Source organism: Pongo abelii, chromosome 5 (genome assembly GCF_028885655.2).
Source record: "Pongo abelii isolate AG06213 chromosome 5, NHGRI_mPonAbe1-v2.0_pri, whole genome shotgun sequence".
Classification (NCBI taxonomy): Eukaryota; Metazoa; Chordata; class Mammalia; order Primates; family Hominidae; genus Pongo; species Pongo abelii.
In genome coordinates this window covers 32,957,826-32,981,989 of record NC_071990.2, presented here as the reverse complement: position 1 = coordinate 32,981,989, position 24,164 = coordinate 32,957,826, and the positions used below count along the sequence as shown (strand labels likewise).

Sequence of the window (24,164 nt, the reverse complement as noted above, 5' to 3'; positions counted from 1 at the left end):
AACCCAAAGATATTTGATTCATGTTACAAGGAAAGTTGGTTTCAGAAGTGACTAGTTCCAGATATTCAATGAGATCTTCATCTCTCTCTTCTCTTTCGTTATAGTTCCATCTGTGCATCCTCCTCTTCTCTCCGTGTGTCTCTTTGTCCCTGTGTAGTTCTTTCTGTATGTCTCTCTCCAGTTTTGTCTTTGTTCCCTTCTTGTGTCTCTTTCACTGCATTGTTGCCTTTCTCTATTTTTGTAATCCTTTGTCACTATTTATCTGCATTTCTTTCTCTTTTTCTTTTTGCATCTCTTTATTTTCTGCATCTCTCTTATCACCTCACACCTTATCTCGTCTCTCTCTTCGTGTGAGTGTGTGTGCGTGTGTGTGTGTCTGTCTTTGTTGTATATGTTTCTGAAGTGTCTACCAGAGTTTTAATAATTTGGGGAAGGATTCTGATTGTCCAAGCCTGGGTAACATGTACACCTCCCAAACACACCATCCTGTGCACGGGATGCTGCCAGCCAGCGTGCTCATCCCTCTTATTAGGAAGGAGGACTGGGTTTTCCAGATCCTTCTGATGCTGGAAATGACTTCCAGTGTGCAGATGTCTACACCAGCCATGTGGAGCACCTCAGCCTCCAGAGCCTCCTCACAGTGGAGTGGTGTAGGGGGGAGTTTGTTTCTTGTGGAGCACACAGGTCAAACAGCAGAGCTTCCTTTGGTTCTAGGGTCCCTCAGTGGGGATACCTGTTCACAGCCATCTCATTCCTTGTCTGAGCTCCCTTTGTCATTGACATCGTAACCTGTTGATTCCTGATGACACCCTCTTCCCGGTTATGAGGGATGTCACTACACACTGTGACCCCTTTGATGTGGGCTCAGCCCTGAAGATGGTCTACATCTCAGTCTCTGGGTTTGTCATTAAGGCAGACAAGCTTTTCCAATCCTCAGCCCGCGGGCTGCATGTAGCCTATGACCGTATTTAATGCAGTCCAACACAGATTTTAGAACATTCAGTTCAACATTGTCACACTGAACACATCCTGGTTATGAGAGGATCAAAGTCTTTTTCCCTTTCTTCCACTGACAGTTTCATAGAAACAATTATTTTTTGCACCCAGATTTCATTGGGTAGTATAATCTTTAATTGATAATTAAAGTAACAAGTACATTTTTTATAAATAAGTTTGCTAACAAGAAGAATTGAGTCTTAGTAGGCATATAACTTGGAGGAAAGTGCATGGGTGTTCTAGAGAACAACCTGCCAGTTGTGAGCATTTGTCCTTACCTTAGGAAATATCAGTATATCTTTCAGAGACAATGGTGCTCGCCAATATGCCATAAGGTTCTTTACATCTCCCAGTCTTTTCTGCTGTTAGGTTGGGATCATTTGACTAATACTAGCCAATGGAACTTGCAAGTAGATGCACGATGAGACGTTGGAAACTCCATGTAACCTGAGTCACTTGAGAAACTGTGGAATTAGGTCTCTTTATTGAGTGACATCACTGAGATTTGCTTTTTACTGTGGGCTAAGATCTTACTGCACATTAACTTTACCATTCTCGATAAATCATGGAATGTTTAACTTCAGAGGAGAGTTCATAAGTTAATAGGGTGAATCAATTGAGTTAATAGAAATTGAGATGATTGAGGTGATATTTTTAAACAAAAAAGTTTTTGAAAATAAAGAACAGAAAACTTTATTTGAACAAGAAAAAGTTAAGAATGTTACATTTCAAAAAATTTAAATTATTTTTAATTTACAAATAATTATGAGTACTTATAAGGTACAATGTGACATTTCGATATATGTATACACTATGAAATGATTAAATCAAGCTAATTAACATATCCATCACTTCACATACTTATTTTTTTATGTGGTGTGAATATTTAAAATCTGTCTTAGCAATTTTCAAATATACAATACAGCTAGCCCTCTGTATTTGTGGGTTTTGCATCCTCTGATTCAGCCAACCATGGATTGAAAATATTTGGAAAAAATGATAAAATACAACAATACAACATAAAAATAATACAACTTAAAAGACAATACAGTATAACAACTATTTACACAGCATTTACATTGCATTAAGTAATATAAGTAATCTAAAGATGATTTAAAGTATATGGGAAAATATGCTTAGGTGATGTACAAAAACTAAGCCATTTTTAATAAGAGACTTGAGCATTCTTATATTTTGGTATCCAGGAAGGGTCCTAGAACCAATCCCTCATGGATGCCAAGGGACAACTGTATGATATTATTAACTAGTCACCATGCTGCACAATTGATCTTCAGTACTTATTCCTCCTCTCTAACTGAAACTTGTACCTTTTGACCAACATCTCATTCCTTTTTCTCCCTCTCCCCACACCCCACCCCCTCCATGACTTTGACTTTTTAAGATTCTGCATATAAGTGAGGTCATGTCATATTTGTCTTTCTGTGCCTGGCTTATTTCACTTAGCATAATGTCCAATGGGTTCATCCGTGCTATAAATGACAAGATTTTCTTGTTTTATAAGGCTGAATAGTATCCCATTGTGTATATGCACCACATTTTTTTTATCCATTCATCTGCTGATGGATAGTTAGGTTGATTCCATCTCTTGGCCATTGTGAATAGTGCTGCAATAAACACGGGAGTGCAGATATCTCTTTGACACAGATTTCATTTTCTTTGCATATGTACCCAGAAGTGGAACTGCTGGATCATGTGGTAGTTGTATTTTTAATTTTTAAATAGATGCTGAATTTTATCTGTTTGTTTTCTTCCACATGAATGTATATGTACTCCCAGGAACTAGAACAGTGTTTCTGTCGTCAGTGCTGTTCCATTGTACCTAAACTCCTCCCTTTGAGACTGAACGATTTATTCTCTCATTGCTGGGAATGTTGCTGGCTGACTGCCCTCAGCTGTCAGTCATGCCTCGGAATTGCCTTAGGTGATGAAAGCTGCCTCATCGGATTTTACTCCACTTCCCAGGAGGAACCCACCTATAATGACTGGTCAGTGTAGGGGTATAAAAGCCTTAAACCCTGCTCTAATTTGGACCAACTCTGAGGGGCTCTTGCAGCTTCCGAATAGCTTAGTTAGGCCGAAGGATAACAGTCCATTTTTTTTTGTAACTGAAATAATAGTCCAATTTCCAAAACCTTGCTCTAATTCATGAGTCATTTTACATACTTTTTTCAGTTGCGATTGTAATTTAAATATACTGATCTTTGTGACTTCTGTAAGTATGGGCAATGTCTCGTCCCCTCCTTCTTGGAAGATGAAGTTGTTGGCATTGTTACCCTCCCTTTCCCCTCTCCTTTATGCTTCCAATTGCCAAAATGAGGTATCTACATCTTTTTTTTTTCAATATTGTCAAAGCTGAAAATATTGACATTCTGCTGTAGCAATAAGATTCCTTAGGCTTTGCTCACAGCTTCATTCTAAATTTGAAAAAAACGTTTATCACTTTCTAAATATCACTTATGTAGTCAGGTATTCTTTGCTTGCCAAGAAACTGCTGTAGTAGGATCCCTTTTCAGTGAGATCCCAGGTTAAACCCAGTTTCCGGGATTCCTTACCTTCCCATATCCTGATTAACAATCTCAATTGGTCATATCCTTAGTCAACTTCTAGTAAAACTCTGCGTGGTAGGTAAATTTTATGTCCTTTTACATTCACAGGTATTTTTATTCTTTCTCCATGCCTGATTGTGACTTTGAAAAGGTCTACATTTATTAATAAAAAAATAATTTTCCTTTAGAACTTCAAAGACTTTCTCATTATCTTAATAATAGAAGTATTTTGTTTGTTGTCAGTTTGTTTCATTTTGATTTCCCCCACTGGAATATTTTATGATCTTTCTTTAACACCTGAAGTTCTGAAATTTTGAAAATGAGATATTCAGAAGTGAGTCTGTTAATTTTGCTAAATACCTTACAAGACTATTCTATGGAAGAATTAAATCCTTTATCTCTGGAAAATTTTCCCTTATTATTTGTTCTGATCATTTTCTCCCTTCATCTTCCCTGTTGGCCTCTCTAGCTCTGTCACTCAATGTTGGACTTCCTTGGTCTGTTCTCCATCTTATTTTTTCTACCATGTGTTACATTTTTTTGCCTTTTAAATTACTGTGAGATTTTCTTATTTAATTTTCCAATCCTTCTATTAAATTTTTCAATTGTTTTTAGCATTCTGTTATTACTTTTACAGATCAAGAATTCTAATTAGAATGACTTTAAACTTACTTGCTGTTACATGAACTTTCTGTTAAATGTGATAATTTTCATGTTATTTTATTCTCATCTTCTCTTTCATATTGTAAGAGTTTCTCAAACATTTGCTCTGCCCTCTTCAACCTTGTCCTTTACCTACTGTATACCATCTTATTTCATCTCAAGATACATTTCTCCAAGCCACCTCTAAACTCCCCCAAATTATACCTGGTTCCTGTGCAACACTCGCTCATTTTACCTCATTCTTTTTCTTTATAAATGTTTCAGACCTTGCAACTATGTTTGTGGAATTATGTAATATATGTATTTTCCTCCCACTGGAGTGTAAGTTCTATGAAGATAATGATTGTAATTGTTTTCACATTATTTTAATAACATTCAACAAATTGTGAGTACTTATTACAGCACTGGTAATCAATGACCATTTTTGCATTTTTGATGAATTAGTGAATGTATCAACAAGTCTGGGGGCTTAGTCCAGCCAATAATAAAGCAAGCATTACTTGCTTTCCTTTGTTATTATCAGTTCCTGCATACACATTCTTTAGAGTTGCATTCCTGAGAGGTTCTTACAGTCTTGGGCAGGATTTGTACAGGGTTTCCTAAATGTGATAAAAATGAGAAAAACTGAAAAACTAACATAACTTCAAACAGAATGCTTCTCTGCCTATGTTTATGGGGCTTTCCTGAATACATTTTTTTTTTAAAAAACCTTTGTATTACAGAAAATTTCAACTGTGTGCAGTAGTAGAGAGAAGAATTCCATGTATCAACAGCCTCGCTTTAACAATAATCCATTCATGAGCAATTTTGTAAACCCACCCAATTACCGTACAGGCACATACTGGATTATTTTGAAGATATTTTTAGATATCATATTTCATTTATATATTTTTATTATGAAAATCTAAAATATAATGGCTTTTTAGAAACATAATAGCAATGCCACTAACACACTTAAAATGAGATAAATAATTCCTTGATACACTCAGTGTCAATTTTTCTGATTGCCTCATATAAATTTTTTAACAGATGTTTTGTTTGAATATGAATCTAAACAAAGCTCAGCATTTGGTTACTATATTTCTTCAGTCTTTTTCAAGTGTATAGCTTTTTTCTCTATTTTTACTTTTTTTTGCAAATTGTTTGCTGGAGACTTTTTTTTTAATCTAGTAGAACTTCTCATATTCTGAATTTTGTTGGTTACATCCTTGTGGTGTCATTCATCATGGGATTTTGACTTGGACTCCAGAAAATCACTATAACACAAATTTGTTGTCATCTATAAACTGCTTACTATGGGCCAGTCTGTGTGTGAAGTGCTTTATTTGTAATGTTTAATTCTTTATATCTCTAGTTTGTATGTGGTAAGTACAAACCTGAAATAGTTTAAGTGATTTTTACATTTCGTAATTTTTATTTATTCATTCATTTATTTATTTATTTTTAGAGACAGGGTCTCGCTGTGTTGCCCAGGCTGGAGCGAGTGCAGTGGTGCAATCGATCCTAGCTCACTGCAGCCTCGAACTCCTGGGCTCAAGCAGCAATCTTCCTGCCTCAGCCTCCCTACTAGCTGGGACTACAGGCTGGTCTCCATCTCCTGGGCTTTAAGGGACCCTAACCTTGTGCTGAGATTACAGGCATGAACCATTGTGACTGGAAATTTTGTAAAATTTAAGCAATGTGATATTACCTATTAATGAAGTCATACTTTATGTATGTAATCTGAAATAATTCAGATAACAAATAATTTTTAAGAATCATTTGATTTAAAATCATGCAGCCTGATTCATAACTTTGCTTATAATAATATTATAATAATATAATAATGATTTCACTTTTAACTTTTAGCTGGTAAAAATATACATTTGCTCTATTTTATAAAACTAATTTTAATTATGCTATTTTAACATTATATAAATACTTTTTGAATACATTCTTTCAGTAAAATCCAACCACCATTATATTTGCTTTCCTCGGTATTTCTTGGGGAGGGATTCTAAATAGGGGAGCATTTGTATATTTCTGTATGACTCTGGTCATAATGCCATTCAATGTAAGCCTTATATTACACACACACACTCACATACACGCACACACATACAAACGCACACACCTCCAGAATGCTGGGTTCTTGGCTCATGAATCATTGAAATTTATATAAAATTTATTTTAAATCCTACTGCAGAAAAGTTCTTAGCACATTCATGCATTTTCATGTGACAATTTTTATACTACAGTTTTAATTTTATATATTTGGGATCATTATTGTTGACCTTTTCTTTTCTTTTTTTTTTAATAGTGTTTATTTTAGAGAAGTTTTAGGTTCCCAGAAAAATTGTAGAGTACAGATGTATCCCACATGCTCTCTGTTCCCACACACGCATAGCCTCCCCCACTAGTAACATCCTCCACGACAGAGGTACATTTGCTACAACCTATGAACTTACACTGACACATCATTATCACCCAAAGTCCACAGTTTATATTAAGGCTCACTCTTGGTGTTGTACATTCTATGGATTTGGGCAAATGCATAATGATATTTATTCACCATTGTGGTTTCAAGCCCTAAAGAAAACTAGAGTAGTTTCATTGCCCTAAAAATCCTCCATGTTCTGTAATGGACATTATCATGATCACCACTGGTTCAGGTTCCCTGCACTTACTAATTCCCAGTCTGCATTTATAATTATTTTCTCCCAGAGTCTCCCCACCTCCTCCCCAAAGTAAATATGGATAAACTGCTGTTGCATATAATTCACCTTGACTTAAAATTTATGGGCCATAAGGAGGGAATATACCCCTTAGAGAGTTAAAAACCGAAGTCAAATATTACAACTTCTTGTCCTAAGAGTTCTCTTAGCAACCCAATCTCAGCCTCTCAAGAAAGAAAAAGTCCTCCAGTTAACATATGAAAAGAAACTCACTTTTACGTCTACATTTGAATCTCCTCAATCATTAAAGGGCTAAGGAAAACAAATGTACTTTTCATATAATATGATCCATTCTTTTTAATAAATCCATTATAAACATAACTGCAGTGCTTTCTTATGTATTTATATACTATGTGTAAGGCACTGTCTATATACCAAGATTATTCAAATTCCGTTAATAACTCTGCAAGGAAAGTATTATCACTCCCACATTGTGGATGAGAAAAATAAGGTTCAGAAATGTCAATCAGATACTTTACCCAGTAAAGTTCGAAATATTAGCTTCAAAATATTGGGTCATGGATTTGGATTTAGGTTTCTTTGTACAAAACTATGTCGTATCAATTATTATGTTAATGTTTTGTCTTTTTTCCTCCTATTACATTTTAAACTCACTGATGCAGATAGCATATCCTGGCAGATTTCATAGCTGTTTAGAGCCGTGAGGTCCCTGTGGACCCATTTCCTCTGAGAGAGTTTCTATTAGGAGACCACGAATCCAGTGTAGGACATAGCACCCACTACTGCTGCTACATTGTCTTAACTGTCTTGTTCTTCCTAGGATTTCTCTCTCATAGGCTCATGCTTTCCTTAGCCAGGAGGGGTGAGGAGCAGGGGGCTGGGGCCCCTAAATAGGTCTGTAGCTTCTACTTCTATCCATTTTCCATTGTCACTAACCCTAAGTAAGGAGCAAGCATTTGTTCCTTTTCAGATACCCACTTATATTATTGCCTTATTTTAATATTTTTCTTTTTTAAAAAATTTATTTATATGTATTTATTTATTTTTGAGACAGAGTTTCATTCTGTCACCCAGGCTGGAGTGCAGTGGCACAATCTCATTGCAACCTCCACCTCCCAGGTTCAAGTGATTCTCCTGCTTCAGCTCCTGAGTAGCTGGGATTACAGGTGCCCACCACAATGCCCAGCTAATTTTTGTATTTTTAGTAGAGACAGGGTGTAACCATGTTGGTTAGGCTGGTCTCGAAGTCCTGACCACAAGTGATCTGCCCACTTTGGCCTCCCAAAGTGTTGGGATTATAGGCGTGAGCCACCGTGCCTGGCCTTATTTCAATGTTTTTCTAACTGGCTTCCATTTCTTTTCCTTCCTAGAGAATTTTTATCTCCTCAAGGTGAAAAGGGGAGAGGAAAGCTTCTACTGTTGTCATTCTTCACAAATTTAAAGTTTTGAGAATGCAGTTTGACTTTTGGTAACAATATTTTTTAGTTTCGATAACTTTTGAGATTCAAAATTCTTTTATCCTATTTCTCTGTCATTCCTTTTAAGAGCCATATTGAAATTAGTACAGACATTTTTACTTTTTTTTGTATTTCTGCTATAACCATTCTGAGCCAAGGGCAGAGGCTATCTATTACCATCTTCGTTGGTACCTGAATTGAGGGGTGGGTGGCAGTGGCCAAGGGTAGGAACAAAAGGAAGAAAGAAATATTAACCCCAGTTAAGAAATCAACAAATTATCAGGATACACTGTACTTGGTTGCTCCTGTGTTACTGGACACGAAATATTATCTGGGGAATGATATTAAATTGGCCTGAAACATAAGAGTCGCCCATTCTTAGTTATGCTCCCAGTCAGCCCTGAGATGAAAGATGGGAAAAATTCAATAGAGGCCTCATAAAAGGGAATTTATTGCTTCCATGGAGATTTTAGATAAAGGTCATTGAGGAATTAGGTAGCTGAGTGGCTTACCCAGGCATCCCTTAGTAGGTAACATTTGAGAAAATAAAAAAATTCAGGAAAGGAGGTCAGGGAAAGAATTGAAAGGTATTTGTGAGCTCTGAGGGAATATAGCACCTTAAGCCCCAGAGAAGAGGTGGGAGGAGAAATATTTGGAGGAGAAAAGGGATATGATAAATCAGGCCAGAGAATAGTGCTAGGTCATTTGGCAAGTCCATTCTTCTGCTCCTGTAGATGGCAATGCACCTGCAATAGGACAGACATGAGATCAATGGGTCTGAGGGGCCTCCTGTGTCATCATCATGCCACTTCCCAATTCGCCTACAACTTTCAACCACATTCGTGTCCACAACCCCCTCCCACTTTCTTCCCTCTCATACTGAGGTTTCAGCTCTAACAAATCTCAATCTTACCTTCCTTTTCAGGATGGGATTCACAAGAGCCCTTGGTGTCTGGAAGCACCAACTGAACACAGGCCTTGGATGATGAAGACAGTGCCCACCACAATGCCCATGAGGCCCGCAGACAACCCCAGGGCGCAGACCACGGTCTCTGTGAGCTCTGACATAGGGGCTGGAATCTCAGGCTCTGTGAAAGTGGAGCTGTTGAGGTCAGAATGTGCAGTGTGCTCATGTGCATGTGTGTGGGATGGGATGGGGTGGAGGGTTGGCTCTGCAAGACTCAAGGCCCCAGGCTTAGGGAGAAGAATGAAATCTATTATTAGAAACTCATGAAGTGGTGGAACTCATCCTTACCCCAGTGTTTCAGAAGAGGCTCTTCCAGGCCCCAGTGCTCCACCTTGCAGTCATAAATCTCATCAGCAGAAGGGAGGAAGGTGAGGTAACTGATCTTGAAGAAGGAATGATCACTCTTGGAGAGGAAGCTGGTCTCAGAAACACCTTCTGTGACTGAGTGCCCATTGCTCAGCCATGTGATGTTGACCACAGGAGGAAAGATGTTGTCCACAAGACAGATGAGGGTGTTGGGCTGACCCAGCGTCACGGGAAACTTGGAAAACACTGTGACCTCAGGAACCTCTGTGGTGAGGAAACAGAACTGATGTGAAGTGTGAATAGCTCTGCCATGAGCTTCTGCATTACATCCTGGAAGAGCCCTCCTACCAGCATTTCACCACCTGATAGTCAAAGAGGTCTTATTTCCCTTTTGCTTGGGAGCAACGACACATTGCTTCTGCTTTATTCCTGCGCCCTTCTCTCTGTGGGCATGTTTAATAAAGTAGGAGGTTGATGAGATCTCTCCTAGAAGGATTTAATGAATGCATAATGGAAAGACCCTTGTATTACATGGGAATATGTGATTTTAGAGATGGGAGATGATACGATTTCAGCAATTACCATGAGAAGATCTGGAAATCTCTTGAGAAGAAGGGAGTAAAACTTGGTATGAAGGATTAGTTTCAGTAAAGAGAGGTGGAATGGTGGACACATACCATTGGTGGCAGCAGTAGAGTTGGACTGTTTAATCATGAATTCCAAGGTGTGTTTTCCCACAGCCATATTTCTCAGTGCACTCTGCGGGTCAAAACTTATAAATTTGCTAAACATAGGCAACTGCCAGACGGTCTCCTTCGTCTCCAGGTCCACGTAGAACTCCTCGTCTCCATCAAATTCATGGGTGTACTGGCCAGAGGGACCGTAAGACTGGTAGAAGTTCACACCATAGGAGGCAACATGGTCAGCTGATGAGTGAAGGTGACAAGCAGGAGGGTGGAACACAGGGAGAAAGAACCTTAATACAGAAAGTGATTGAAGAAACTCACTTTCAAATATTATGGGCTTCATCTTTGGCACAGTCCCTGAACAATATTCCCAGCACCTGCTTCCTCCTTGCCTAACGTTGGTAGTCGTCAGGTTAGAACTGATTCTGTCTTTCCCACTATAGCATATGCTCCACAAAGGCAGAACGTCACATGTCTGTTATTTCCTGAGTGCCTACCTAGTGCCTGGCACATCATAAGCTTATGACGAATATTGCAATAAACAAAAGAAGGAATGAATGAGTTATCATAGGATTTAGTTTTCTTACTCAGAGATTCAGTTTATTTCCCTCTACTTCCTAAGTTTTATCTCTCAGTTAATAACAAGTTGATTATACTTCCTTTCCTGTCAGGACTAGATCAGAACAGGACACTTTCTACACAGTTTCCTTTTTTTTTTTTTTAAACCAAAGAAAAGCATGTAGGAACGTATTAACTTAAAAGAATTTCTTCTAACAAAATAGGGTATAAGAAAGACTATTACAAGAATAGCAACATTATACATTTATAACAAATAAACAATTATTCTAAGGTCTCTGTTTTGTTAATAGTAGTGGTCCTTAGAGGAGAGCAGCTGATTTCTTCTGAAATGAAAAGTGGAAGCTCTACTGGTTTTTGAATTTCTGTCATTCCCCCCACTTTTTTCCCCTCTGAAGGAGGTTACTAAATGTCTATAGTGTTCTGATTCAACACTTGCATTCACTCGAGGACTCAGGTAAATTAAACCCTTTTTCCTCTAATGGGCAGTGAGCTTGTGCGAGGATGCCAGGGCAGAGCAGCAGCCATGAAGTACAGCCAAACGAGCCGAATTGGACATTTTTGTCAAGACATGTGTGAGCCCTTTACCATTTTATCTTTCCTTCCTTCCTCATTTACTGAGCATCCAAAAGTGTCAGACAGAGCAGGGGTTGCTTAAAACAGCATCAAGGAATGAACTGAATGGTGGGAGAGTCAGGTAGGTAAGGGAGCAAATACAGTGTACTTTGGGGAGTTGTGTGAGGAGGATATTGACAGCCTTACAGTCCAACATTCTTCACAACTATCTGCCAATCAAACCAAACTACATTTCCTTTCATGTCTTTGCAAGGGTCTGTTTTTTCTCCCTGAAAGAAGTTATCTTTTAGGATTTCCTGGAGAAATCTTAAAATTTATCCTTGAGGTTTCTACTTAGTTAACAACTAAGTTAACTAAGTTAACATGTTTTTGACCGCGTTGTGACCTCCAACGCCTCCAACTCAATGTCTGGCTCTCCAAGTTTGTCTGTTCCTCTTCCAGCTCACCTTCTTCCCTACCCAGCATGACTACCCTGGTTGGTTACTTAACAGGCCACCAACAAAGACTCCTTATCCTTACAATAAACCTTGACTCCTTGTTCAAACATGAATATATGTGGAATACATGCAATCCTTCTTTTCATCTGGTACTTGTCCTGGGCGCTGAGTGTTGCTGGAGGACGTCACTCTACTGGCCCAGCTGGAACCAAGTCATTTTTATAGTTTCAGCCTCTGCTGGGCCACTGTCCTGCTCAGCAGGGCCTTCTGCTTTCCTGTGCCCCATACTGTTTCCATCACTGGTTTGTGCACCCTCTGCAAGGCAGACAGCATGATTTTTTATCTTTGAATTCCCAAAAGTTAGCTCATCATGTGCTCAAACGTGTATCGAATGACAATTGCAATTTTTGACAATTACATAGATTTTGGGGAAGACTGACAGGCACACAGGTAGCAGAACCACGCAAAGCCCAGGATGAGGGATGCCCAGGGCTGAATTTTGACTTGTGAGCCCCGAGCACTGTTGCTTTTGTGGGCACCTTCCTCCATAAAAATACAGAAAATTACAGCTTCTGATTGTATTGGTATAAAGACAAATACAATCTAGGCTAAATTAAAAGTTAAGGCTGGGCGCGGTGGATCACGCCTGTAACCCCAGCACTTTGGGAGGTTGAGACGGGCGGATCACGAGGTCAGGAGGTCGAGACCATCCTGGCTAACACGGTGAAACCCCGTCTCTACTAAAAATACAAAAAATTAGCCAGGCGTGGTGGCGGGCGCCTGTAGTCCCAGCTACTCGGGAGGCTGAGGCAGGAGAATGGCGTGAACCCGGGAGGTGGAGCTTGCAGTGAGCCGAGATTGTGCCACTGCACTCCAGCCTGGGCAACAGAGCGAGACTCCGTCAAAAAAAAAAAAAAAAGTTAAAACATTTTCATAGGCTCTAAAACTTCATTTTTCTTCTAATTTTAAAAGGAGTTAAAACTTTCTCTTGTAGCTTTACAGTTTGGAGGGTCCCCTGCACTGCCCACACTCTTCCTAATGGATAAGTCGAGCCTGACCAGGGCACTCTGGTGTGAGGCTGAAGAAAGGAAATTTGAAACAAAAAAGCCAAGTGCTCTGGAGAAGCAGGTGAAACTTCCACTGCCAAACAAAATCAGAATGGGAGCAGCTATGGTTAATAAGGTTGTGGAAGTTTGGAGTACTTTCCAGTTCACTTCCCCTTTTAACTATTTGACTTTCTAACTTTTGTTTTACAAACCCACTGCCCATGTCTATAAACGAGCAGGGAGTCAGAGATGGATCCTAAAAGAGAAGAGGGAGAAAGGGATGCATGAAGAGAGGTAGAAAGAGATGGACGACAAAGGCAGAGGGGACTAAGGGACCAAATAATGAATCTGTGCCTGCCCATTTTTCTCTTTATAAGACTTCATTAGATAAGGTGAAGAACAAGTAATTTGGGTTGACAATTTGAGAATAAAATAATTTAATTTACCAAGCATTTTATCATAAAGTTCTCAATTTTAAAATATAGTCTTTACTTCGCTAAAGAAAAAATATGAAGTTATACCTATAATAGGAATAAGTTTAAAAAAGTTGACATTCATGTTTTTACTATTTATAAAGCACATCTACATGCCCATTTTATTTGATTATAAGCAAGGTGACACATATGAGGTAGCAGAGAGTAAGTACCACATTTACCACGTAGTAAAATGATTGTTGAAGGCATTCAGCCTGCTGGGCTCTTTCACCTACTCCCCACCTGTGCCAATTCCCATGTGGAAATGTGAGTAAGTCTGAGAGAAAGAAAAGAACCTCTTTCTTTATATCTATAGAGTATACATACTTCATGGAACTATCTACCCCAACATATGCTATAGGAGGCAAATGAAAAGCTTCAAAAGTTGTTCAGAGAAATTTGGGAGTAATAGTTCAGAAATTTTTAATAGCAAAAAATACGCCATTGACGGAAACATTCCTGATCTTTGAGGCAATCATGATGGAATGCCATACAGACCTCCAGGCTATAGTCTCTGGATATAATATAAACAGAACAATGTCCTTGGTAAACTCTAATAGCACAGGTAGCAAAGAGAGTCGGTTGGAGCTCTGGTTTCCTGAAGGAGGAACAGCCATAATTTTAAAATTTCTTAATACTGAAAAGACCCTTGGGAAATTTCTACTATTTCTTAGCAAATTGCACTCTTTCTTTTCCTTCAGTTTACTGTTTTTCAGCTCCAGAGAACATCCCTCACTCATGCACTCACCCACAATGTCTTCACCTCCACAGGGGCTCATCACGGTGGTCAGGGTGAGGGCCCCCAGCATCAGAGCTTTGTTTAGAATCATCTTCTTCCCAAGGCAGCCTCAGCAATTGCTGTACTGAGTTGTAGAGCAATTGTGAGGACCTCGAGACAAGCAAATCTAAAGACACCCAAACCAAACCCTGCCAGGTCAGGTTTTGGCCAATCAGAAAAATCCCCTATGGTGACAATCCTGTTTGCCAGTTGCAGAGTTTACATTAAGAGCCCTGGAAGAAGACAGGGACATCCTCTGGTTCTGATACATCCTCCACACAGCATGGTCTTGAGGAAATTTTCTATAAATAAAGGGAAGATACTAAATCTGAATCTTCTCTCATGTGTGCATGTCTGCTAGTGTCAAGAGGGGCGGGAATTTCTGAGCAGCCTCTTGGATAGGTAAGGTCATCAATAATATGGCATCCTTCAGGGTTTTCTGGGTTACATTCTCCAGGAATTCTTCCCTGAAGTGATTTTCCTCCCTGGCAGTCCCCGTGCACTCCCCTTTCTCTGGCTTCTGTATGTGGGTTAGCTGTTTTTCTTTTTGCTTCCATAGTGTATATGGTATTCCCCAAATTTTGACTTGACCCCACCTTTCTAGGGATCTCTGCTGGTGGTAGCCAAGCAATACCTTTGCCTTTTCTACTTGTATAAATCCAGTTGGTTAAGTCCCCAAGTTCTCAAAAGCTCCAGGTGTTTTTGACCAAGGCAATTAAAGGGGTTAGACTGTCATGCGGTGCTGCCTACAGTAACCGATCTTTTACACGGTTTTTTCTTTTGCTTCGAGTAATCTTTATGCCTTGTGTTTTGGTGCTGCTTGAATATATTTAAAGGAAATTTAGGGACATTGATTACATTACTCTAATAATTTTATTTATTTATTTATTTATTTATTTATTTTAAGACGGAGTCTCCTTCTTTCGCCCAGGCCGGACTGCAGTGGCACTATCTCGGCTCACTGCAAGCTCCGCCTCCCGGGTTTACACCATTCTCCTGCCTCAACCTCCCTAGTAGCTGAGACTATAGTCGCCCGCCACCGCACACGGCTAATTTTTTGTATTTTTAGTAGAGACAGGGTTTCACCGTGTGAGCCAGGATGGTCTCGATCTCCTGACCTCGTGATCCGCCCACCTGGGCCTCCCAAAGTGCTGGGATTACAGGCATGAGCCACCGCGCCCGGCCAGTAATTTTTTTAAAATTTAAGAATGTCAAGTCAAATACTGAGAGTAAAAGAAGGAGAATTGCTTTAACTTAGAAAATAGGTTTACTTTTCTTAAACTACTGGATCTTTTCATATTTGTTATCCAACCACATTAAAATTTCAGATATTTGCAAGGGACTAGGGAATGAGCTAAAAGGTATTAATTACAGGGAAACTTACCTTTTTTCAGATGAATCTATTTTCTGTATGTTATAGAAACAACAAGTTAGTAATGGAGGTTTCGTTTAGAATCACTCTGTCCTTGTTAAATGGCCTTCTGAGATTCTCAGCATGTTGTCTTGCCTCCCAACGGCAGAAACTAAAAAAAGGTAAAATAAAAAAGTGTCCTGATACCTGGGGGCTGCCCAGATGCAATTAACAAGGCCTTGGGGTTGCTGGGATCTAGCCTGGTATTCACAGCTGGTTTTGGTTCTCCTGTTGAAGATAATCAATTTCATATAACATCAGAATCAGACAGGTACTCTGTGAGCGCAATGGATTAAGACAGAAACCAAGGCCACTCAGTCATGATGCACCCAGACAAAACATGAATATTGTCCAAACCACAAAAATAACCAGGCACATCTCTCGAGAGTGATTGCTGCTTCTTTACCAATCACAGCCGTAGCCTCAAGATAGTCTTCTGTCCCTCTAGGCCAACCATAGCATTGCCACCCCCACTCCCTACTTTCTGTCAGAATCCAGTTAAAAGTGAAGTCACTCTTTCTTAAATCCTCCTCAAAATTACCTAACACAAGCACAAATCTTACAATTGATTAATGGTCAATTTTATGTATTGACTGGACTGTGGTCCCCAGTTATTCACACACTAATAATCTAGGCGTTGCTGTGAAGATATTTTGTAGATGTCATTAAAGTTCATAATCGGTTAACTTTAAGTAAGAATTTATCTGAGATAAATTGGGTGAGCTTAGTCTAAGCAGTGGAAAAGTCTTAAGAGCAGAGCTGAGGCTTCTCTGAGGAAACAGAAATTCCACTGTGGAGAGCGCGTCAGCCTGTGCCAAGAATTTCAATCGACCTTTCCTGATGACCGCTTCCCAGTGGGTCTTAGACTTGCCTAGTCCACCCCCACAGTTGCACAAATTAATTCCTTTCAGTCATTCTCTTAATATATGTGTTCTCCTGGTTCTACTTCTTTGGTTCCAACAATCTCTTACTGAACTGCTGCATAATTCCCCATGGTGAGTTTTCTCCATCATTACAATGAACAATAAAGCCAACTTGTTCATTCAAGGGTATGCTCCTGGTGGTCTTTGGCTGGAGGCACTGATGGTATCTCATTAGGCAGTTGTGAGGAATGTGCATATACTGCACTTGGAATGAATTACTCCTTATAAATACTTGTCATACTTTAGTATCATCCACATTTTTCAGGGAGGACATTAAAGCCCAGAGAGGTAAAGGACTTTTCCCAGGGTCACATGGCTGGTAAGTAGTAGAGATGGGATGCTACAGGGGCAAGCCATGATTCCTCATGAGGGGTGAAAGGTATCTCCTTCTGTGTGGATTCAGAGTAAGTGACCTAATACGATTAGGAGAGATATATGACACCGTATGTGGCCTTATCACTCTTTCTAGCCACTGCCATTGTGAACTAAGAGGGTTTTTGAGGTTGCAGTTGAGCTGTGCTCCCTTCACCATGCTGCATCCTCTTTGCTGTGTAGTAAATAACACATTTCTATGTTTTTTGCCCTGTATCCAGACTTACCTGCTTTGTATCTCACAGAAATTCCTTAAGATTTTGGCAAATGAACTAAATCTTTTCTGATAGTACTCCAGAATTTCCCCTATTAATATTACAGTTTAAAAAACTCAACTCTAATTAGGAAGTCAGGGTGTTAAATGTGGGATCAGAATTGTATCTTAGAAGGGAAGTTGTGGGTTCAGTCTCAGATCTCTCATCCTGTGGGATGGAGGGAAAGTCCAAGCAAGGCCAGGTCATTGACTAAAAGATAATAGATGCCCTTTCTATCTTTAACCTGGTTTTGTGTCCCTCTCCTCCTGCTTTATCCAGCCAGAATACAGTGAACCTTGTTCTATTTGCTTCTGTTTTCAGGTCATAATTTTAATGCAAGATAAAATAATCAGTAAATTAGACTCAGAAGAACAGTATACCATTTTAACAGAAACCAATTTCTTAGTTTTGTCTAGTAGAAATAGAAAAGGTCCTCAGTGCTTTAGGAGGCCGAGGCAGGCGAATCACGAGGTCAAGAGATCAAGACCATCCTGGCCAACATGGTGAAACCCCATCTCTACAAAAAACAAAAACAAAAACAAAAATTAGCTGGGTGTAGTGGCACACACCTGTAGTCCCAGCTACTACTCGGGAGGCTGAGGCAGGAGAATCACTTGAACCCGGGAGGCAGAGGTTGAAGTGAGCCAAGATCGCACCACTACACTTCATGCACTCCAGTCTGGCGACAGAATGAGACTCCGTCTCAAAAAAAAAAAAAAAAAGAAAAGAAAAGAAAAAAAGTCTTTTTCATAAAGTAATAGTGGGAATAAAATTTGAAGCTTAAAATACTACTTTGTCTAATAATTTTCTTAGAAAGCACTAATTGACATGCCATTGATTTCATAACTAAAATATCAATGGGATGTGCCATTAATAATTGATATTATTAAGGGCCCTCTAAGAAATTAGGCAGAAGTTATGTTAGTTCTAAGGAGCAGTTACAACATTCTCTAAGACCCTATTCTTTAGGTCTAATTTTATGCATTGATGAAATTTTACTCTGAAGGCCAAGACTTCTATCTTGCAGTAGTTAAAGGTGCTTCACAATGATAACAGAGTCTAGGATAGCAAAATAAAAATAATATACATTTTGTAATAAAATAAATATGTATTCCATGCAGCTTTTGATTTTATCAGCTCCATCACTCTGGGCAAGCCACTCAGAATATCTGAGCCTTAGCTTTATTTTCTATAATATGGGATGAAAACTATTAGATGATAATTAATATGATGAAATGATAGATAAGTACAAATTATACAGTTAAATACAGACCAGTGCCTGACACCTAGCAACTATTCCCAGGTAGGAGCTGCTACATAAAGACAAATGTTAATAATGATAATGATAGTAACATCACGCATTGGGCTGGGACAGCCTATTGCTTTTTCTTCATTCATTTAAGCTTCTCCCTGTGGCACTTCAGGCATGTGGGAGCCTGTGAGCCACAGAAACTCTAAGAGATTTCTAGGAAACACAATTTCTTTGAAAACGGTTTTATCTGTCAGATTTTTCTATGTAACAAACGATTCCAAAACTTAATGACTTCCAACAACGATTTAGTATCTTCATATGACTCTGTAAGACAGACATTCTAAAATGGGGCCAATAGAAAATTCCTGCAAGTGATGTTTGACAATGTCTGGAGATACTTTTGTTGTCATTACTGGGGAGGGTGCTACTGGCATATATTGGGTAGAGGCCAGGGGTGCTGTTACACATCCTGCAATGCACATGACAGCCTCCTACAAAAAAATAATCACCTGAAACAAAATGCCAGTAGTTCTGAGGTTGAGAAGCCTCATTTTAGACCATTTTTTTAAATGTGAAAAAATGTTTCATTTCCAGCGTTTATTTCTTTGTATAGATCCAGGTTTCTGTGTGATATCATATGGCTACCGTGTGAAGATCTTCCTTTTACATTTCTTATGGTGCAAAAATCCCATGGACACCAATATTCCCATGACTCAAAGATAGTAATGAATGCATGACTATATGAAGTGCATAGGCATGGAGAAAAGGACAAATGAGAGTGGAAGCATTCCCCTGCCCCCATCTTCTCTCTTTAGTGCCCATTGTAAGCCCTTTCAAGCTCCACCATCTCTCAGGTGCAAGATTGTCCTTGCCAATCTTCTTTAGTCAATGGGATACTTTTAGAGAAATACTACAGCAAGAATAATTTTTACTCAACTTGTATTATTGTAAATAATTTTATAAAATATTTCTTTTGTTTGAAGTATTTTTCAAAATCCCCAAACATCACACATATCTGGATTCATTTTTCCCTAAAATTGTCAGTTATTAAAACATTTGAATTATTCTTGTTATTATTTCTATTTCTGTGTTTATATTATTCTATTTTCTACTCTATAATTACTCTATTTCTATGTTCTGGCTAAATCACAACTTAAAACTTCTAGGTAAAATGCTTTACATATACATGATGACATTTGGTAAATACGTACGAATAATTTCATATAAACACTTGCTTTTAAAGTTTCGATTTAAAATTATTTGCCATTTTAAAATCACTAATGCTAAATAAAAATAACTGTACAGCTGGCTGTGGAGGTGTGTGCCTATACTCCCAGCAATTCAGGTGACTGAGGTGGGAAGATCACTTGAGCCAAGGAGTTTGAGGCCAGCCTGGGAAACATAGTGTTACAGGACTTTTCCTTAGTTCAGCTAATGACAGCGTCCTTGCCACACAGCTACAAGAAATTAGGTTCACAGACAACTTGAAGGGTGAGTAGGACAACTTGAAGGATGAGTATTGGGTGAAAAGGAAGAAAAGGGGAAACAGAGGCTCCTAGCAAAGTGAGAGAATGTGTTTTCTTCTGCTGGTGGGCTTCCCACCTCACAGACAGAATTCCACGTTTCACTCAAAGAGGAGGGGTCAGGCTCCTCCCTGCCACAAATGGTGCAAACTTCTGTGGCTCCATCCCATTTTGCACTCCTCCCAGTGTTCAGGTTGGCTGGAATTTATTTGTGGACCCCTTCCCACCTGGCTGTCTCAGTAGAAAGACCCCATCTCTAAAAATAAATAAATGAAAAGATCTATTCAAAGAATGTTCACAATATGTACATTAGCATTGGAGAGCTCCTAGGAAAAGAATCAATCACTATTAGGCGTGAGGAATATTATCTGTTTCCCAGTAGTCAGTTCTACAACCTGATTCAGATGAATTAAGAATTTCAGTTCAACTCAACAAGTATTTATTGATTACATACTATAGTCTCTGCACAAAGTCTTTATCAAATAACCTATTCTGTTTAGCTGAAGAGTAACCTGGGGCTATGGTGAAAGCAGATCTGTACATGGGAGTAATTTTGCGTGTTTTCCCACAGAAGACTATTAGGGAGCAGCATTTTCCCCATACTATTTTTTTTGTTATTGTGCAGTTTATTTAAGAGAGTTGTTTAAAGCAACTAGTTCATTCATATAGGAGTTGTTACTGACAAAGAATTAGTGGAGATGATATTAAATAACAAACGGAATTGTCTTTGCAAGGTTACCTTATAGGTAACAGAGGGTCTAGAGCAAAATTAGTAGCAATGTATTGTGTGTTTATGGAATATAAAAAAGTATAATATATGATAACAATTGCACAATGAATGAGAGAGAGAGAAATTTAGAGCATACTGAGCTAAGGTATATTTGAAAGTATATTATACATATATGTAAAATCCTAGGGCAAATCTAATCCAAAAGAAGGCAGAAAAACAATTTTAAAATGAACAAATGTTTAATAGAATTAATAAAAAAATCTAGCAAAAATAATCCAACCATGTTGATAATTTCATAAATATAATTGGCCTAGACACACCAATTAAATGATAAAGAAGATCAGACAGTAAAAATGGCACAATTGAACTATAATCTGTCTACAAGAAACCCATTTTAAATATAAAGGCATACCTACATTAAAAGTAAAATGAATGAAACTGTATACCATGAAAACAAAATCAAAAGAAAATTGATAAAAACTTGCCTTAACTTCATCTCCCCACTTTTTAACTTTTTGTTGTTTCTATTTATATCTTACTGTACTATGTCTTGAAAAGTTGTTGTAGTTATTATTTTTTATTGGTTCATCACTTAGTCTTACCACTTAGAATAAGAGTAGTTTACACACCACAGTTTCAGTGTTATAATATTCTGTGTTTTTTTCTTGATGTTCTCCTCCCTGTGTCCATGTGTTCTCATTGTTCAACTCCCACTTACGAGTGAGAACATGTGGTGTTTGGTTTTCTGTTCCTGTGTTAGTTTACTGAGGATGATCGTTTCCAGCTTCATTCATTTCCCTGCAAAGGACATGAACTCATTCTTTTTTATGGCTGCATAGTATTCCATGGTGTATATGTGCCACATTTTCTTAATCCAATCTATCATTGATGGGCATTCGGGTTGGTTCCATGTCTGTTCTATTGTGAACAGTGCTGCAATAAACATACATGTGCATGTATCTTTATAGTAGAATGATTTATAATCCTTTGAGTATATAACCAAAAATGGAATTGCTGGGTCAAATGATATTTCTGTTTCTATATCCTTGAAGAATCACCACACTGTCTTCCACAGTGGTTGAACTAATTTACACTCCCACCAACAGTGTACAGCATTCCTACTTCTCCACATCCTCTCCAGCATCTGTTGTTTCCTGACTTTTTGATGATCACCATTCTGACTGGCAAGAGATTGTATATTTAAAAAACCCCATCATCTCAGCCCAAAATCTCCTTAAGCTGACAAGCAATTTCAGCAAAGTCTCAGAATACAAAATTAACGTGCAAAAATCACAAGCATTCTTATACACCAATAACAGACAAACAAAGAACCAAATCATGAGTGAACTCCCATTCATAATTGCTACAAAGAGAATAAAATACATAGGAATACAACTTACAAGGGATGTGAAGGACCTCTTCAAGGGGAACTACAAAACACTGCTCAAGGAAATAAGAGAGGATACAAACAAGTGGAAAAATATTCCATGCTCATGGATAGGAAGAATAAGTATTGTGATAATGGCCATACTGGCCAAAGTAATTTACAGATTCAATGCTATCCTCATCAAGCTACCATTGACTTTCTTCACAGAATTAGAAAAAACTACTTTAAATTTCACGTGGAACCAAAAAAACAGTCCGTATAGCCAAGACAATCCTAAGCAAAAAGAACAAATCTGGAGGCATCACGTTATCTGACTTTGAACTATATTACAAGGCTGCAATAACCAAAACAGCATGGTACTGGCACCAAAACAGATATATAGACCAATGGAACATAACAGAGGCCCCAGAAGTAATGCCACACATCTACAACCATCTGATCTTTGACAAACCTGACAAAAACAAGCAATGGGGAAAGGATTCCCTATTTAATAAATGGTGTTGGGAAAACTGGCTAGCCATATGCAGAAACTGAAATTGGACCACTTTCTTAAGCAAGTCAAAAGGACTTGCTGAGAACTGACCTCCTTTTCTCCCAGGTTTTTATGGTGACCCCTTTGCATCACCTGACTCCCAGGCTGCGGGTCAGCCTTGTCAGTGTGCCTTCTGAGGTGTTAAAGTTCTGGGCTTTGACCTTAGGGCTGATGTCTTGGAGGTGGTCTGTGGGGTTATAGAAAGACATACTCCTGAGGAGTTGCCGTCCCCTTTTTCTCCTCCTCCTCATCCAAAGATTAACTCAAGATGGATTAAAGACTTATGCATAAAACCTAAAACCATAAAAACCCTAGAAGAAAACCTAGGCAATACCAGTCAGGATATAGGCATGGGCAAAGACTTCATGACTAAAACATCAAAAATGATGGCAACAGAAGCCAAAATTGACAAATGGTATCTAATTAGACTAAAGAGCTTCTGCACAGCAAAAGAAACTATCATCAGAGTGAACAGGCAACCTACAGAATGGGAGAAAAATTTTGTGATCTATCTATTTGACAAAGGGCTAATATCCAGAATCTACAAGGAATTTAAACAAATTTACAAGAAAAAAAAACCATAAAAAAGTGGTCAAAATATACGAACAGACCCTTCTCAAAAGGAAGACATTTATGTGGCTAACAAACATATGAAGAAAAGCTCATCATCACTGGTCATTAGAGAAATGCAAATCAAAACCACAATGAGATAATTATGTCAATACTAGACAAAGTAGATGTCAGAACAAGGAATATTACCAGGGATAAAGAGGGATATTATTTAATGATAAGGGGTTGTTTCTCCAAAGACATATAACAATCTTAAGTGTGTATGCACCTAACAGCAGAGCTTCGAAATACATGAGACAAAAGCCGATAGAAATGAAAGGAGAAATAGAAAAGTCAAAAATGTTTTGTATAAGGTGTAAGGAAGGGGTCCAGTTTCAGTTTTCTGCATATGGCTAGCCAGTTTTCCCTACAACCTGTGAATAATGGAGCTAAAGACTTATTTAAACATGAAGATCTTTGTTTTGTAAGAAATCACACATAGTTACACATTGTCAGACCTTTTTTAATTATTATTTTTACCAGACATAAGACGGCAAGTACACATACCTACACATATATGTATATACGCATATTTGAAATATTATCAGTCTGTGTTACAAAGAGCTTTCACATGAATGATCTGGTTTAATAAACAAGTGACCACTGAATAAAAGTATTGCTTTTCTAAAGAGTAGGCCAACAAGTTAGCTAATTAAAACCTAGATCTGGGATTGGAGTAGAAGACTAATTAATATCTGCTGTCTTCTCCACTTTAGTATCAAAGGAGGGATGTAAGCCCATGTTGAGGATTTCTTTGCTGCCTTACCCTCTAAGTTTCTTTTCCTGTTGTCATTCCTCCTAGTGGAGCCTGCAGTGACCATCTCCTCTGCTAGGACAGAGGTCAACCATCACAACTTGCTGGTCTGTTTGGTGAAAAATTTCTTTCCTTGCCAAGTAAAAGTCAGACAGTTCCAGAAAAAACAGGAGGAGACTGCTGGAGTTGTGTCCACACCTTCTATTCAGAATAG

The 24,164-nt window shown here is 38.5% G+C and overlaps 1 protein-coding gene across 1 annotated transcript; it reads right to left on the bottom strand.

The window, feature by feature from the left end:
• Positions 1-8,478: 8,478 nt before the first annotated feature.
• Positions 8,479-14,308, bottom strand: LOC100442956 (HLA class II histocompatibility antigen, DQ alpha 2 chain). Its single transcript, XM_002809117.6, has 5 exons — positions 14,174-14,308; positions 10,309-10,557; positions 9,614-9,895; positions 9,272-9,446; positions 8,479-9,104 (listed from the first exon to the last, which is right to left on the bottom strand). The coding sequence occupies exons 1-4, from the start codon at positions 14,253-14,255 to the stop codon at positions 9,292-9,294; spliced, it is 768 nt and encodes a 255-aa protein (XP_002809163.3). The 5' UTR covers positions 14,256-14,308; the 3' UTR covers positions 8,479-9,104; positions 9,272-9,291.
• Positions 14,309-24,164: the final 9,856 nt, after the last annotated feature.